General features: G+C 31.2%; 2 protein-coding genes across 2 annotated transcripts; both read right to left on the reverse strand.

Annotated features, from left to right (window-relative positions):
• Window positions 1-1,304: 1,304 nt before the first annotated feature.
• On the reverse strand, window positions 1,305-2,262 carry LOC119606883 (glycine-rich cell wall structural protein-like). Its single transcript, XM_037960538.1, has 2 exons — window positions 2,193-2,262; window positions 1,305-1,993 (listed from the first exon to the last, which is right to left on the reverse strand). The coding sequence occupies exons 1-2, from the start codon at window positions 2,196-2,198 to the stop codon at window positions 1,460-1,462; spliced, it is 540 nt and encodes a 179-aa protein (XP_037816466.1). The 5' UTR covers window positions 2,199-2,262; the 3' UTR covers window positions 1,305-1,459.
• Window positions 2,263-8,998: 6,736 nt separating this feature from the next.
• Window positions 8,999-10,131, reverse strand: LOC119606884 (glycine-rich protein DOT1-like). Its single transcript, XM_037960539.1, has 2 exons — window positions 9,854-10,131; window positions 8,999-9,681 (listed from the first exon to the last, which is right to left on the reverse strand). The coding sequence occupies exons 1-2, from the start codon at window positions 9,857-9,859 to the stop codon at window positions 9,169-9,171; spliced, it is 519 nt and encodes a 172-aa protein (XP_037816467.1). The 5' UTR covers window positions 9,860-10,131; the 3' UTR covers window positions 8,999-9,168.
• Between the last annotated feature and the right edge of the window lie 6,409 nt (window positions 10,132-16,540).

Here is a 16,540-nt window from a genome sequence, read left to right on the forward strand (position 1 = left end):
AAGCAACATAATATGTAATCCCAGGCAATAAAGTTATATTCAATCGTGTTTATCGCTGTTGGGATACAAAACTTGTAAGAAAATGTTGTTTTTATAAAAACAATGGCTTTCATATTACATATTTAATTCTTTGTCTCTGTTGTAAAATTATGAAAAGTGTTGTTACGCCCTTTTGCATTTCAGGTGACGATATATTGTTAAAAGTTCATTACATCTAATTAAGCTCTTTCCATGAAAAGGTTAGTTTCAGTGTTCATTTCTTTAGTTATCCAATCATCGGTTAGCTTGATTCAGTTATCTATTTAATTAGATTGGGGTTTTGCAACCAATTACAGTTGTAATTGTAATTAGTTGTACCAATTAAACTGTTTATCAATTTTTACAATTCTCTGTAACTAGTTTTGTTAGTTAGTTAGTTTGTAGACTATAGCAGAGAATAGTCAATAATTTAGTCTGTTGACTAGTTCATAGACCAGACAATGTTCTACTTCATAGAGTAGTCAACTGCCATATATTAATACTAGTCTAGTCTCTAGAATAGTATATAAAGTGGTCTCTAGACTATTCTATTGACAACTCCATAAAGTAATGTATATATACTAGTTCATTGGGTAGTCAGGTCTATTTCCAGTTCAAAGTATAATCAATAGTTTATAGATTAGTCAATAGACTTTTTCATAGAGTTCCATAAAATAGTCCATAAAGTAATCGATAGACAACTCCATAGAGTAGTCTATAGGCTACTCTATGGAGTATTTCAAGAAGTGGTTGACTAGTTCATAGTATAGCCAATACACTAAATAGTCCATAAAAGTGGTCAATAGACTAGTCCATAGATTATTCTATTGACAACTCCATAAAAATGTATAGTTTAGTCAATAGACTAGTCCACTGTCTAGTCAATAGACTAGTTCATATAATAGTACTGACTAGTTATAGATCTGACTAGTTTCATAGATCAGTACATAGACAACTTAACAGACTACTCTAATAGAACAGTTCATAGATTAGTCCACAAACTAGTCAAGAGACTTGTCCATAGACTAGTCAATAAACTAGTTTGTAAAAAATTCCACAGTCCACTCAACCGACTAGTTAATAGATTAAAAAAAGAAAGGTATTTTATTACTTTTAATACTTAAAGATACTATTTTTTGGAAAATGTAGTATTATTAAAAAAATGTTAATTTTGCGCTTAAAAATTGTGAAATTTTTTGTTTGATTGAAACATTTCAGTAATTGAATGTTTTACTATGTTAATTTAAAAAAAAGTATAATTTTTTATATAACAAAAAAGTGGTTTATTTAACTAATAGAGTGTGAAAATGATAGAACTTCAAAAATGAAGTGAGATATAATAACAATAACAAATAGTCGATTTCGATGTTTCAGTAAAAAAATATCACAAAGCTAACTAAACAATCGAGTCTCAGGAATGGGCAATGAAGAGGTAACGGATTTACCAGCCACCACTACCGCCAGAGGACCAACCACCAGCACCACCGCCAGATGACCAACCGCCAGCACCACCAGAGGGAGCAGCTTCAGAGATGACCTTGATGATTTTAACAGGAGCTGGAGCGGGAGCAGGAGCAGCAGACCATCCACCGCCATGGCCGCCATGACCGCCACCGGAGGAACCTTGAGAAATGACTTTAATGATTTGAACATCACCACCGGCATGACCACCGCCATGACCACCGCCATAACCACCGCCATGACCGCCACCATAGCCGCCGCCGAAACCGCCGGAGCCTCCTGAAGACCAACCACCAGCACCGGCACCACCATGACCGCCAGATCCACCTTCGGAAATGACTTTAATAATTTTAACGGGACCACCAGAGAAGCCGCCACCACCACCACCGCTAGACCAGCCTCCACTGCTACCACCACCACCACCGCTGGACCAACCACCAGCACCACCACCGCCGCCACCTCCTAAGAAACCGGCATTGGCAACTGCGCAAAGGGCTAACAAGCATACGAAAACCTGAAAGAGTTGATAATAAAATCAGTTAATTTTTAGAACGTTTTATTAATATTCAGTTGCTGTTTTTTTTTTCTTTAATTCCAAAAAGTTTGTCCTTGAAAACTATTGCCTATAATCTCTGGTGTTTGGCAATAATATTCCTGAGAAACTTCTTTGTAATGTAAAATCTTTTTTTGTAATATATTTCTAATAAACGCACCTTCATGTTTAGCTTTGTTTAGTTTAAGTTTTTTTAGTGAATATTCGATGAGAGCTCAACTGAAATTGATAACTAAATCGTAAAATTTGTTAACTTTATATACAAAATTAAAATCTTGAAGGGCTTATAGCTCTTAAGCTGCAACATTACACTTTCAATTTCTCAAACTACTCTTTAAAAATGATATACATACATACATCGATATGTATGTGTCTATATGTTTGCATGCACAAAATACATACATATGTAATTATGTATGTATCTTATAGACATATTAAGAGTAAGAAATTTTACATAATCAAATTTGTTAATGCTAAGAGCAGTTTAGACTTAACTACACTTAAGGTTGAAGATTTTGAAAATCTGCTCAAAATATTTGTGCATTAATTTTTACATCAATAATTATAAATAAAATTGTGCCAGATATTAAATAAATGCTTCATTAATTTGGGAAGGTTGTTGAAAGAGTGATAGGTGTATAATGTTGTAAAATTTATTCATTAGTGTTACAAATGGAAAATTTAAAATTAACAACATACAAAATAAATGTTTAGATCTATTCGTTAGAAAGGGATCGTTGTTTTAGTTAGAGTTATGGCGAAGCTTAAATGCCCTTCACATACATATAAGCCAGTTTTTTTTATTAACACGTCGGATATTTATAGAAATTTTAATTTTATAAATTTGGAAATATTAAATAATAATCTTAGAAAGATTAAAAAAAAACATATCCGTGTGGAATCTTATCCCGATATTAATAATCGTTCATGATTTTCGGAAATGGACTTCATGTGAAAGCTATGACCAATTATGGACCGATACCGAAAAAAACTAGCAGAATGATTTATATACATATACAACATATTCGTGTTCAATTTTGTCCCGATATTGTTATTTGATAATGAATTACGTTCGTTTAATTAATTTTCGGATGTGGATGTTATATGGAAGCTTATGGACCGATCTAGGTTTTAGTTGGTAATACGATTTCTTTTGATATTAGTTTTATTTGTGCAAAATTGTGTGATAATACCAATATTCTATTCTAAAAATAAATTCATTTTCCGAGAATCACCGCGCATCGCCGCCAAAGTTTGAAAATGCGTTTATATGGGAAAAAATTGCACATTTTCGAGTTTTTTTTTTCTTAATTAATATTAAGTATTAATTTTTGCACTATTTTATAGGTACGGCAAAACTATGAGAGGTATTGAGCTTATTCCTTTTATGTTTAATTCTTATATACATTACTAGCATACCCTGGGTGCTAACCTTACCAAAATTAAATACATAAAAAATTTAGCTTACTTTTATAGAATATTAAAAATAGTAGATTCTCATTCACTAAGGTCCCTACATTTTAAATTTTATATTTCGATGTTCAATATCGTAAAAATAACAAAAAGTACCATCGGAAAAACGAAAAAGTACAAAAATCTCTCTCAATAAATTCTCATTTAATAAGGACCGTGTGTCATGTGTTCCGGTTAACCATTATAGAAAATCCAAAAGGTACCATTTGAAGAATGGAAAAGTACCAAAGAGTACCAACTTACAGAATATTATTCAGTCAAGACCATGTATGTTAAAATGTATGTATGTTCCTAGCATGAATATTTTAGAAATTCATATTCATATATATTTTTAACTAACTAACTAACTAACTAACTACTAACTAACTAACTAACTAACTAACTAACTAGTAACTAACTAACTAACTACTAACTAACTAACTAACTAACTAACTAACTAACTAACTAACTAACTAACTAACTAACTAACTAACTAACTAACTAACTAACTAACTAACTAACTAACTAACTAACTAACTACTAACTAACTAACTAACTAACTAACTAACTAACTAACTAACTAACTAACTAACTAACTAACTAACTAACTAACTAACTAACTAACTAACTAACTAACTAACTAACTAACTAACTAACTAACTAACTAACTAACTAACTAACTAACTAACTAACTAACTAACTAACTAACTAACTAACTAACTAACTAACTAACTAACTACTAACTAACTAACTAACTAACTAACTAACTAACTAACTAACTACTAACTAACTAACTAACTAACTAACTAACTAACTAACTAACTAACTAACTAACTAACTAACTAACTAACTAACTAACTAACTAACTAACTAACTAACTAACTAACTAACTAACTAACTAACTAACTAACTAACTAACTAACTAACTAACTAACTAACTAACTAACTAACTACTAACTAACTAACTAACTAACTAACTAACTAACTAACTAACTAACTAACTACTAACTAACTAACTAACTAACTAACTAACTAACTAACTAACTAACTAACTAACTAACTAACTAACTAACTAACTAACTAACTAACTAACTAACTAACTAACTAACTAACTAACTAACTAACTAACTAACTAACTAACTAACTAACTAACTAACTAACTAACTACTAACTAACTAACTAACTAACTAACTAACTAACTACTAACTAACTAACTAACTACTAACTAACTAACTAACTAACTAACTAACTACTAACTACTAACTAACTAACTAACTAACTACTAACTAACTACTAACTAACTAACTAACTACTAACTAACTAACTAACTAACTAACTAACTAACTAACTAACTAACTAACTAACTAACTAACTAACTAACTAACTAACTAACTAACTACTAACTAACTAACTAACTAACTAACTAACTAACTAACTAACTAACTAACTAACTATAGAATCTATAAAAGATCTGCAACAAATTTTTAAAATATTTCGATGTGGCTGGGTTGACAATCCTTGGTCGTTGTTCGTTGAACTCCGAGTCGTTCTGGTGCGAAGAACCGATTGTCGTGGGAACGCTTCATTGTGCATACATTCGCTGAGATAGAATAACTAAATACCCACTTTTTGTGTTAAGTTTTATCTTAATATTTAAGAGATTTTTTTTAAAATGAAAGTGATTTCCAAAAGATGAATTTATATCGACACAACTTCCATATTATAATATGGAAGCTACTTCCGAATATGGAATAATGGACCGAAGTAAACCATTTTAAATAGGCTTCGACCCTCGTACTATATAGTAAACTAATATACAAACAATTCCATAGTTCACACAATAGACTAAGTTGTCAATAGATTAAAAAATTTAAAGTATTTTAGTAATTTTAATACTAAAAGGTATTATTTTTGGTAGTGCTATTTGAAAATCAAACTTTTGCGATAAAAAAAATTGTTTTTAAATTCCATGTAATGAAGTAATCAGTTTGGGAATTTTTTTTCTTAATTAAATCTTTCAATGTTTTCCTATGTAAATGAATTAGAAAAAAATGTTTTTTTTTTATATAACAAAAAAGAGGTTTATTTAACTAATAGAGTGTGAAAATGATAGAACTTCAAAAATGAAGTGAGATATAATAACAATAACAAATAGTCGATTTCGATGTTTCAGTAAAAAAAATATCACAAAGCTAACTAAACAATCGAGTTTCAGGAATGGGCAATGAAGAGGTAACGGATTTACCAGCCACCACTACCGCCAGCGGACCAACCGCCAGCACCACCAGAGGGAGCAGCTTCAGAGATGACCTTGATGATTTTAACAGGAGCTGGAGCGGGAGCAGGAGCAGCAGACCATCCACCACTACCGCCATGGCCGCCATGACCGCCACCGGAGGAACCTTGGGAAATGACTTTAATGATTTGAACATCACCACCGGCATGACCACCGCCATGACCACCGCCATAACCACCGCCATGACCGCCACCATAGCCGCCGCCGAAACCGCCGGAGCCTCCTGAAGACCAACCACCTGCACCGGCACCACCATGACCGCCAGATCCACCTTCGGAAATGACTTTAATAATCTTAACGGGACCACCAGAGAAACCGCCACCACCACCGCCACCGCTGGACCAGCCTCCACTGCTACCACCACCACCGCTGGACCAACCACCAGCACCACCACCGCCGCCACCTCCTAAGAAACCGGCATTGGCAACTGCGCAAAGGGCTAACAAGCATACGAAAACCTGAAAGATTTGATAATAAAATCAGTTAATTTTTAGAACGTTTTATTAATATTCAGCTGTTGTTTTTTTTTTTTTGTTTTTCTTTAATTCCAAAAAGTTTGTCCTTGAACACTATTGCCTATAATCACTGGTGTTTGGCAATAATATTCCTGAGAAACTTCTTTGTAATGTAAAATCTTTTTTGTAATATATTTCTAATAAACGCACCTTCATGTTTAGCTTTGTTTAGTTTAAGTTTTTTTTTTAGTGAATATTCGATGAGAGCTCAACTGAAATTGATAACTAAATCGTAAAAATTAAAATCATGAAGGGCTTATAGCTCTTAAACTGCAACATTACAAATTCAATTTTTCTAACTACTCTTCAAAAATGATATACATACATACATACATACCTAAATATGTATGCATCTATATGCTTGCATGCACAAAATACATACATATGTAATTATCAGTGTTGCCAGGAGCTTCAGAAATAAATCGGACATTAAAAAATGGCTTAAAAAAATAAGACTAGAAAAAGGCTAAATGTTTATACCTTAAAAATTCGTATTAAAACAAGTGAAAAATAATAATAGGGAATTCCCGACCATAAACCAATGATTTTCGAAAGTCCTAGAATGGGCCCAAGATCTAAAATGACCAATTGTTCCAGAATTTAATAAAATGTTTTTATTTATACCATAAACCACTTTAGTTTTCACCTAGACCCCATAGAACTGAAGCCCCCGAATAGGGTTTTTGAGCTCCTAATTATGTTAAATATACCGGTATCTCGAAAAAAGCACAACTATTTATTTTAGTTTTTTATAAGTACTGATGAGCCTACCACTTTTCGTGGTGTCGGATCTCATTCGACCCTAGCCCTCATACAATGCTCCCTTCTGAAAATTACTAGCATATCAATTCACTTATAAACAATAATATAGCGACAAAATTCAGCAAATTTTATGGAGTTCAGTCCATATTTGCCCTTAGTCCTCATATAAAGCTTCTCTAAAATTTTTTTTTTTTTTAAATGTCAATAAATTTTTTAAATGTATCCAAATCAAAAACAAATAACATAAAAGCTTTATTTAATTATACTTATAAATGCTTGAAAGTATCGGTCAAGTGCGACTATGGATTCATTGTTGTTGCATTAATTTCTGGAACAAAAGAGAATATGTACCAAAAATATTGATTTTTTTTTTTTTTTGATTAGTTTTATTTTATTCATAAGAATATAAAATTAATTTGTCTAAAATTGTATCTCATCTGACAACAGAAACACCTGCCGGAAATGAGTTAAAAGTTGTAAAACAAATGAAATTTACTCTAATTATATTTAAAATCCAATATCCAAAATAAATAACCCATTTGTTACAAAAAATTTTAAATCTAAATGTATTTGTAAATGTTCTTATTATAAATTCTTAAATATTTAATGAAAATTCTAAAATTTTAGCCTTTTTAGGGTTAAATAAATCTAAAGCTAAAACATAAATTTTGAGGCTAAATGATAAATAAAAAGGCTAAATTAAGCCTTAAAAAAGACTAACCTGGCAACACTGGTAATTATGTACATATCTTATAGACATATTAAGAGTAAGAAATTTTACATAATCAGTTTAGACTTAACTACACTTAAGGTTACAAATTAAATGTTTAGATCTATTCGTTAGAAAGTGATCGTTGTTTTAGTGATATCTTTAGTTAGAGTGATTTATTTGGCTATGGCGAAGCTTAAATGCCCTTCACATACATATAAGCCAGTTTGTTTTATTAACACGTCCATTATTTATAGAAATTTTAATTTTATAAATTTGGAAATATTAAATAATAATCTTAGAAGAAGTGGAATCTTATCCCGATATTAATAATCGTTCATGAATTTCGGAAATGGACTTCATGTGAAAGCAATGACCAATTATGGACCGATACCGAAAAAAAACTAGCAGAATGATTTATATACATATACAACATATTCGTGTTCAATTTTGTCCCGATATTGTTATTTGATAATGAATTACGTTCGTTTAATTAATTTTCTGATGTGGACCTTATATGGGAGCTTATGGACCGATCTAGGTTTTAGTTGGTAATACGATTTCTTTTGATATTAGTTTTATTTGTGCAATATTATGTGATAATACCGATATTTTATTCTAACAATAAATTCATTTTCCGAGACTATGTACATACATTATTATGGGAGCTATATGTTCCTCATATGGAACATTGTCTAAAATAGTTTTTTATTTGTATATATTCGTTGAGATAAAAGATCTCAATACCAACAACGTATTGTGTTAAATTTTATCTTAATTTTTAAGATTTTTTTAAGTAAAAGTGATTTCCAAAATATGATTTTATATAGATATATGGATGGGGATATGTGGAATAATGGACCGAAGTAAACCATTTTAAATAGACTTCGACCGTCGAACTATATACTTACGATCCATAGATTAGTCAATAAACTAGTTTGTACCCTTGTGCATGTATTAGTCAATTAACAATTCCATAGTCCATACAATAGACTAAGTAGTCAATAGAATAAAAAACGGAAGGTATTTTAGTACTTTTAATACTAAAAGGTACTAATTTTAGAAAATGTAGTGCTACTTATTTGAAAATCAAAATTTTGCGTTACAGCTTTAAAATTCCTGGTAATGAAGAATACAGTTTGGTGCATTTTTTATGCTTAATTCAATCATTGAATGTTTTCCTATGGAAAAAAATTATAAAAGAAAAATATTTTTTTTTTTTTCATATAACAAAAAAGAGCTTTATTTAACTAATAGAGTGTGAAAATGATAGAACTTCAAAAATGAAGTGAGATATAATAACAATAACAAATGGTCGATTTCGATGTTTCAGTAAAAAAAAATATCACAAAGCTAACTAAACAATCGAGTTTCAGGAATGGGCAATGAAGAGGTAACGGATTTACCAGCCACCACTACCGCCAGCGGACCAACCACCAGCACCACCGCCAGATGACCAACCGCCAGCACCACCAGAGGGAGCAGCTTCAGAGATGACCTTGATGATTTTAACAGGAGCTGGAGCGGGAGCAGGTGCAGAAGACCAACCACCACTACCGCCATGGCCGCCACCGGAGGAACCTTGGGAAATGACTTTAATGATTTGAACATCACCACCGGCATGACCACCGCCATAACCACCGCCATGGCCGCCACCATAGCCGCCGCCGAAACCGCCGGAGCCTCCTGAAGACCAACCACCAGCGCCGGCACCACCATGACCGCCAGATCCACCTTCGGAAATGACTTTAATAATTTTAACGGGACCAGCAGAGAAGCCGCCACCACCACCACCGCTAGACCAGCCTCCACTGCTACCACCACCGCTGGACCAACCACCAGCACCACCACCGCCGCCACCTCCTAAGAAACCGGCATTGGCAACTGCGCAAAGGGCTAACAAACATACGAAAACCTGAAAGAGTTGATAATAAAATCAGTTATTTTTAGAATGTTTTATGAATATTAAGCTGTTGTTTTTTTTAGTTCCCAAAAGTTTGTTCTTGAACATTATTGCCTATAATCCGTGGTGTTTGGCAATAATATTCCTGAGAAACTTTTTTGTAATATATTTTCAATAAACGCACCTTCATGTTTAGCTTTGTTTAGTTTAAGTTTTTTTTAGTGAATATTCGATGAGAGCTCAACTGAAATTGATAACTAAATCGTAAAATTTGTTAACTTTATATACAAAATTAAAATCTTGAAGGAGTTATAGCTCTTAAACTGCAACACTTTCAATTTTTCAAACTACTTACTCTTCAAAAATGATATGTTTGCAAGCACAACATACATATGTAATTATGTATGTATCTTATAGACATATTAAGAGTAAGAAAATTTAAATAATCAAATTTGTTAATGCTAAGAGCAGTTTAGACTTAACTAAACTTAAGGTTGAAGATTTTGAAAATATGTTCAAAATATTTGTGCATTAATTTTTACATCAATGATTATAAATAAAATGCTGCCAGATAGTTAATTTACTTCATTTGTTTTGGAATATATTATAGATTGAGTATTAAAATATTTAACAAGGTTGTTGAAAGAATGATAGTCTGTTAGTAGGTGTATAATGTTGTTATATTTATTCATTAGTATTACAAATGAAAAATGTAAAACTTTACAACAAATTAATTAAATATGTATGTATATACTAGCTCTACTCGTTAAATTAAGTTATATTAAATAAAATACTAGATCTACCACTTTAATAATTCACCAAATTTCAGATAATTTAGTTCAAAATAATACAAATAGTTGATATGCTGTCCCACAATATTATAACCCATAATATTTATATTACAAATGAAATTCGAATTACGGTTATAAGAGATATTTATGATAAGCCTATAATTTGTATAACTGTTGAATAATTTACCAAAACATTAGTCGATTACAAAACTTATATAACTAATAATGGGTTAATTGTTTATAGACGGGACCCCATCTACATTGATTTCGTTTTTGACCCTAGTCTCCATAAAATATCCTTTCAGAAAATTACTTTACTTAATATCAAGAAATTGTATATAAAACACGAAATGGCCCAAATACATACATACATACATACATACATATGAGCAATTTCATATCAAGTGACCCAACTCAAAAAATCGATTTTGACGAAATTTACACCAAGATTAGTACTATTAGATAGTAGGCCAGACACAAATTTTCAGTGCTATCGGTCCAGAACTGCCGGATTTAGAGGGGGTGAAAGTTGGACATTTTGGTCATACAGGGTTTTATTCAAATGCGTGTAACTTTCCACCTATTGGTCCTAGCAAAAATTGTACAAAGGAGTTCAGATAGCTATTTCTTCTATCTGATTCTATTCTAAGTCCGGCAGTTGTGGACCGATAGCGCTGAAAATTTGTGTTTGGCCTACCATCCAATAGTACTACCATTGGTGCAAATTTCGTAAAAATCAATTTTTTGATTTGGGTCACTTGATATGAAATTGCCCATCTGCTTTGAATTTTTTTCTGTCACGTTGCACAGTGGTATAAAAAAATAGAGGGAAATAATTCTGTAACTTCTAAACGGCTTAAAGGGGATATGGTAAATTTAAAAGGGATAAGGTAAATTATGGACCGATTCTCAAAAAAAGAATTAGAATTATGTTCCTATAAAACTTGTTTATGTCGAACTTCATTTCTTTACTATAATTTTGAAGAAGTTGTTTTTTTATATTGAATCAAGTTATAGTTATGAGCGTTAAAGCCATTTTATAGGAGGGCCTTTTATGGTGGTAGAATCAATTATGTACCGAGCCTCTTAATATCTGGCAGAGATATAACATGTTTATGTCAATTTCGATGATATGCTGGAATTTTTAAGCAAATTATGAACTTTTAAGTATTTTCTCAGAAGAACCTTATATGGGGGGTAGTGTCAATTATGGGCCGATCTCCATAAAATATGGGAGAGATATTCTAGTTCCCCTAAAACTTATTTATGTCGAATTTCGTTGCTTAACTACCATTTTGAAGCAAGTTATAAGCGTTAAAGTCATTTTCTGAAAGGGAGCTTATATAGGAGGTATGGTCAATTATGGACCGATCATAATAAAATTTGGTAGAGAGATTTAGATTCCTCTAAAACTTGTTTATGCTGACTTTCGTTGATTTACTGCAATTTCGATGCAAGTTATGAGCTATAAAGTAATTTTCTGTTGGGAACCTTCTATGTGGGGTAGGGTCAATTATTGGCCGATCTCCATAAACTTTTTCAGAGAGATTTTAGTTCCCCTAAAACTTGTTTATGTCGAATTTCGTTGCATTGCTATCATTTTTAAGCAAGTTATGAGCGTTTTAGTCGTTTTCTTAGAGGGACCTTATATGGGGGGTAGGGTTAATTATGGACCGATCCTCATAAAATTTGTTCGGGAGATTTTGGCTCATATTAAACTTATTTATGTCGAATTTCATCGCTATACTCGTACTTTTAAAGCAGATATGCCCGTTAAAGCTGTTTTTCGGGGGCCCACTTGTATGGGGGTTATCCGAAAACGTTGACCAATATTGCCCATTTTCAATACCAAACAAACCTTATCTATAGAGAATATTTGTAGAAAATTTCAACCCTCTAGCTTGTTTCGTTCGGACTCTATCGTGCTTTCAACAGACAGACGGGCGGACATGGCTAGATCATCTTAGAATTTAATAAGGACGCAGAATATATATACTTTTGTGGGTATATATTCGATGTGTTACAAACGGAATGACTTTTTTGATGGTGGGTATAAAAACCTTAAAACTTTGATTTTTCGGTAATTTTTTGGGAAAAGAGTACGTTCTTTATTTTTTAAAGTTTTTTTTTAAAGTTATCTTTAAACAATTTTAAGAAGATATATAAAGAATTTATACTTTTTGAAAAGTTAACTTTACATGAAATATTTTAAGTTAAAAAAATAAAAATTGTTTATACCGATCTTTAGGCCAAAAATTCTCAAATCGTAAAATCAATATCAATTATAGTAACCCATTTTAGATGACCCAATATATTCTTAATTATTTCACAAAGGGTTTCGATAACCCTGGCCCTGGTGTGGCTTGTATACCATATTTGCGATTTTTCAAAACTTTTTTTAGGAATTGAGAGATTCGTGATAACAGATTTTAAAATTTCTCTTTAGTTTTACATTCCCAATGAGAAAGAAAATATATCTGTAAATATTCATAAATGGACATTTTATTTAAATTCAAAAATTTAACAAAAAACTATTTTGGCACATTTTTTAAAAAGTCTTCTATGAATATCTGAATTGCTAGAAAATTTATAAATTTTCGAAAACGAGGTGTCTTACTTTGGGGACCTCTGGCCGCTCCCCCGGTAGGCCCGTCAGATACAAATTCAGAACTTAAAGTCGACAGCACCATCATTTAAATCGGACTAACCGTTTAGAAGTTACAGAATTATTTCCGTCTATTTTTTCCCTATACCAATGTGCATTGCATTTCTGAAATATGAAAATAACCACGTATGATTAATTAGCATGATATATTGTAATTTTAAGATCACTGAATATTGCATTAAACATTTTCTTTTTTTCTTTACAGGGTCCTTTTATCACACAGCAAGTAAGTTTATATTTTTATATATATTTTATCTATAGCATATGTATATTTGAAGCGAAAAAGAAATAGAATTTACTTCATGAAGATACTGAAAAATACTTGAAGAAGTGATGATTTTAACACAGGCTTTTAATTTAATTCCAAATTCACTACTTCTGAACTCATTCCCAAGAAGTACTTTTTATGTTATTTTTTTTTAATGTTATTTGTAAGTGATATTGTTGTATTATAGAATGCAACTAATTTGTCTTAAATAATATTTTTAAGTAAAAATTCTGACATTTATTAAAAAATATGGAAAATATTTATTTCCGATTTGGGATTTTAATATTAATTTTAAATCTGGCTACTCTATAGATAAGTGTGCCTATCCACTCAATATAAAAGACACAATATTAAGAGATTTCTATAACCTCGTATAATTTTTCAAATATTACCATTTCTTGTTTTAACAACTTTATGAAAACAAATCATTATCATTATCATAATTATAATTATAATTATAATCATCTATTTGTGCATATTCATAAATATTTTTTTTTATGACTTTTGTGCCTAAAAATAAACTTCTTAAACATTTTTATTGTTATTGTGGCGGCTACTGTTTTTTTATGCTTAATTTGTGTTCGATTTATTTAGTATTTGAATAAATTTTATAATTAACAAAAGTTTCATAATTGTTAACTATTAAAAATTAAGAAAAGATAAGAATAGCCCGTCACGCAGCAGATGGCTACTATGATGTAACCCAACAAAAGTTTTGGGGACGAAGGCCTGAGGACTTTAGTTTGCAACTAGACTCTCAGTATCTCAATAAGGAGATATTTTGTAGGTTTATGATTAGGCTAAAGTTATAAACTTGATTTCGAAGAACAGGACAAATAAATGGTTTAAACAAGCTATGTATGTAACATAATTTATCAAATATAAAATATACAAATTTGATGTAGTTCTTCGATAATATTATTTACATATAAAATAATATTGAATTTAAAGTAGTCAAACATACATATGTGACTTATATCAATATTCACCTACATAATTATTTATGAATGCCAATTTTATTTTTTTTTCGAACCTCGAAATATTATTTAAATACTTAAGTATCTGCAAACAGTAAGTTTTGCAGCAGTATTCAATGAAGTACTTCACACAATTTTTTGTGTTTCATTATACCCTACACCACTTCAGTGGGGAGGGTATATTGGGTTTGTGCTGATGTTTGTAACACACAATAATATTGGTCCTATACCTTAAAGTATACCAATCGGCTTAGAATCATTTTCTGAGTCGATTTAGCTATGTCCGTCCATCCGTCTGTCCGTCCATGTAAACCTTGTAATCAATTTTGAAGATAATTCAATGAAATTCGGTACATGATCTTCTATTGTCCCAGGGACGAAGCCTATTGAAAATGGTTAAGATCGGTCCATTATTTCACCTAACCCCCATACAACTGAACCCTCGAATAGGGCTTGTAAACCTTGTAATCAAACTACAGGTCGCAATTTTGAAGATAATTCAATGAAATTCGGTACATGATCTTCTATGGTACCGGAGACGAAGACTATTGAAAATGGTTAACATCGGTTCATTATTTCACCTAGCCCCCATACAACTGAACCCGTTGAATAGGGCTTTTAAGTTCATAGTTATGGTTAATATACTCGTATCTCGACAAAAAGCTGCAAGTTCTATACTAGCCTTGATGACCCTGATGAATTTTCTAATGATAGGGCCTCATTTGACCCTAGCCCCTATACAAAGCCCCCTTCAAAATATGACTTAAATGTATACAATTTTATTCAACAATAAATGGCTTAAGTATATATGAGACAAGGTACAATTCAACTTAAATGCTTTATAATGAAAACTAAATCACATTTTAATTTTATAACAGGTGTAGGGTATTATATGGTCGGCCTCGGCCGAGTATAATTTCTTACTTGTTTCTTACTTGTTTTATTTTTGTTACTTTTGTAATTATTTAATAATTGTGCATTACTAGTTCATTGTTATAATTTTATTAAACACTTGAACTAAATATAAATTTGGTATAATTATATACCTGTATGTGTGAAATCATAATGTTGTCGATTATTATGTTTGTTGCCTGATCTTATCAAATTATGATCATTATTAAGAGCCTCTAGGCATCTTACGTATTATAATTACAACAATAACTAATGCCATTGCAAGTACAAATTTTTTGGTCATATTACTTAATTCATTACCAATCTGCTTATTTATTGTTTTCTTTAGCTGTGAATAATTTTGTTATATAAAACCAACACAAAATCTATAAATGCTTTTTAACCATGCAACTGTGATGTTAAGATCGTTCGACCCGGCGAAGGTTTTTATAGCACAAGTTTTTTTTAATGGAACAAGGTGATAGATAATACATTATGCTGTGTTAATAATAAATATTTCAGGAAGAAATTAGATTTGTTCTAGTTTTGTGTTGTCTTGTTTTACATAAAAAGTTTTGATGATGTGTATTCTATATTTCGTATAGAATATGTTTTCTGGGTCCCCGGGAAAAATTTTAAGACGATCCGACATGTCCGTTTATCTCTCTGTACGTCTGTCTGTCTGTCTGTCTGTCCGTCTGTCTGTCCGTCTGTCTGTCTGTCTGTCTGTCTGTCCGTCTGTCTGTCCGTCAGTCCGTCAATTATAATTTTAATATGTTAAATTCGATTCGATAATAACTCTCTTACTTGTTTTAAATGTTTCAGAAGATTTTAATTCAAAATAGATAGTGACGTTCTTCGTTAAAAAAATATTTTTCGAATAAATTAGAAAGTTTTATTTTTCTTAAATATATTAACTAGCTATACCCAGTGAGCTTTGCTACCCTTATAGCAATATTAATAAAAAGCTTCATTATTGTAAATATCAAATAAAGTTCTTCTTATAAAATTTGAAGACCTCAATTGTTTCCCCGTTATATTTTTGTATACTTATTTCTTATTGGAAGGACTATTATTGCTAATTTGCCAGATTTTTTTTGTCCCAAATATACAAATATATTGTAAAAGTATTTTTGAAGGATATTAAGATAGTACTTATGTGTTTTAATTACTGAGAAATAAAATACTTTGTATGAGAGCTACCACGCATTTACTTTATGTGGGAGGTTCCACGTCCATTATTGTATATAGTTTTTCCCCAAATTGTTCGTATGAATAT

Source organism: Lucilia sericata, unplaced genomic scaffold (assembly GCF_015586225.1).
Source record: "Lucilia sericata isolate MDLA Ls3-8-SP2 unplaced genomic scaffold, ASM1558622v1 Contig000632F_arrow, whole genome shotgun sequence".
Lineage (NCBI taxonomy): Eukaryota > Metazoa > Arthropoda > Insecta > Diptera > Calliphoridae > Lucilia > Lucilia sericata.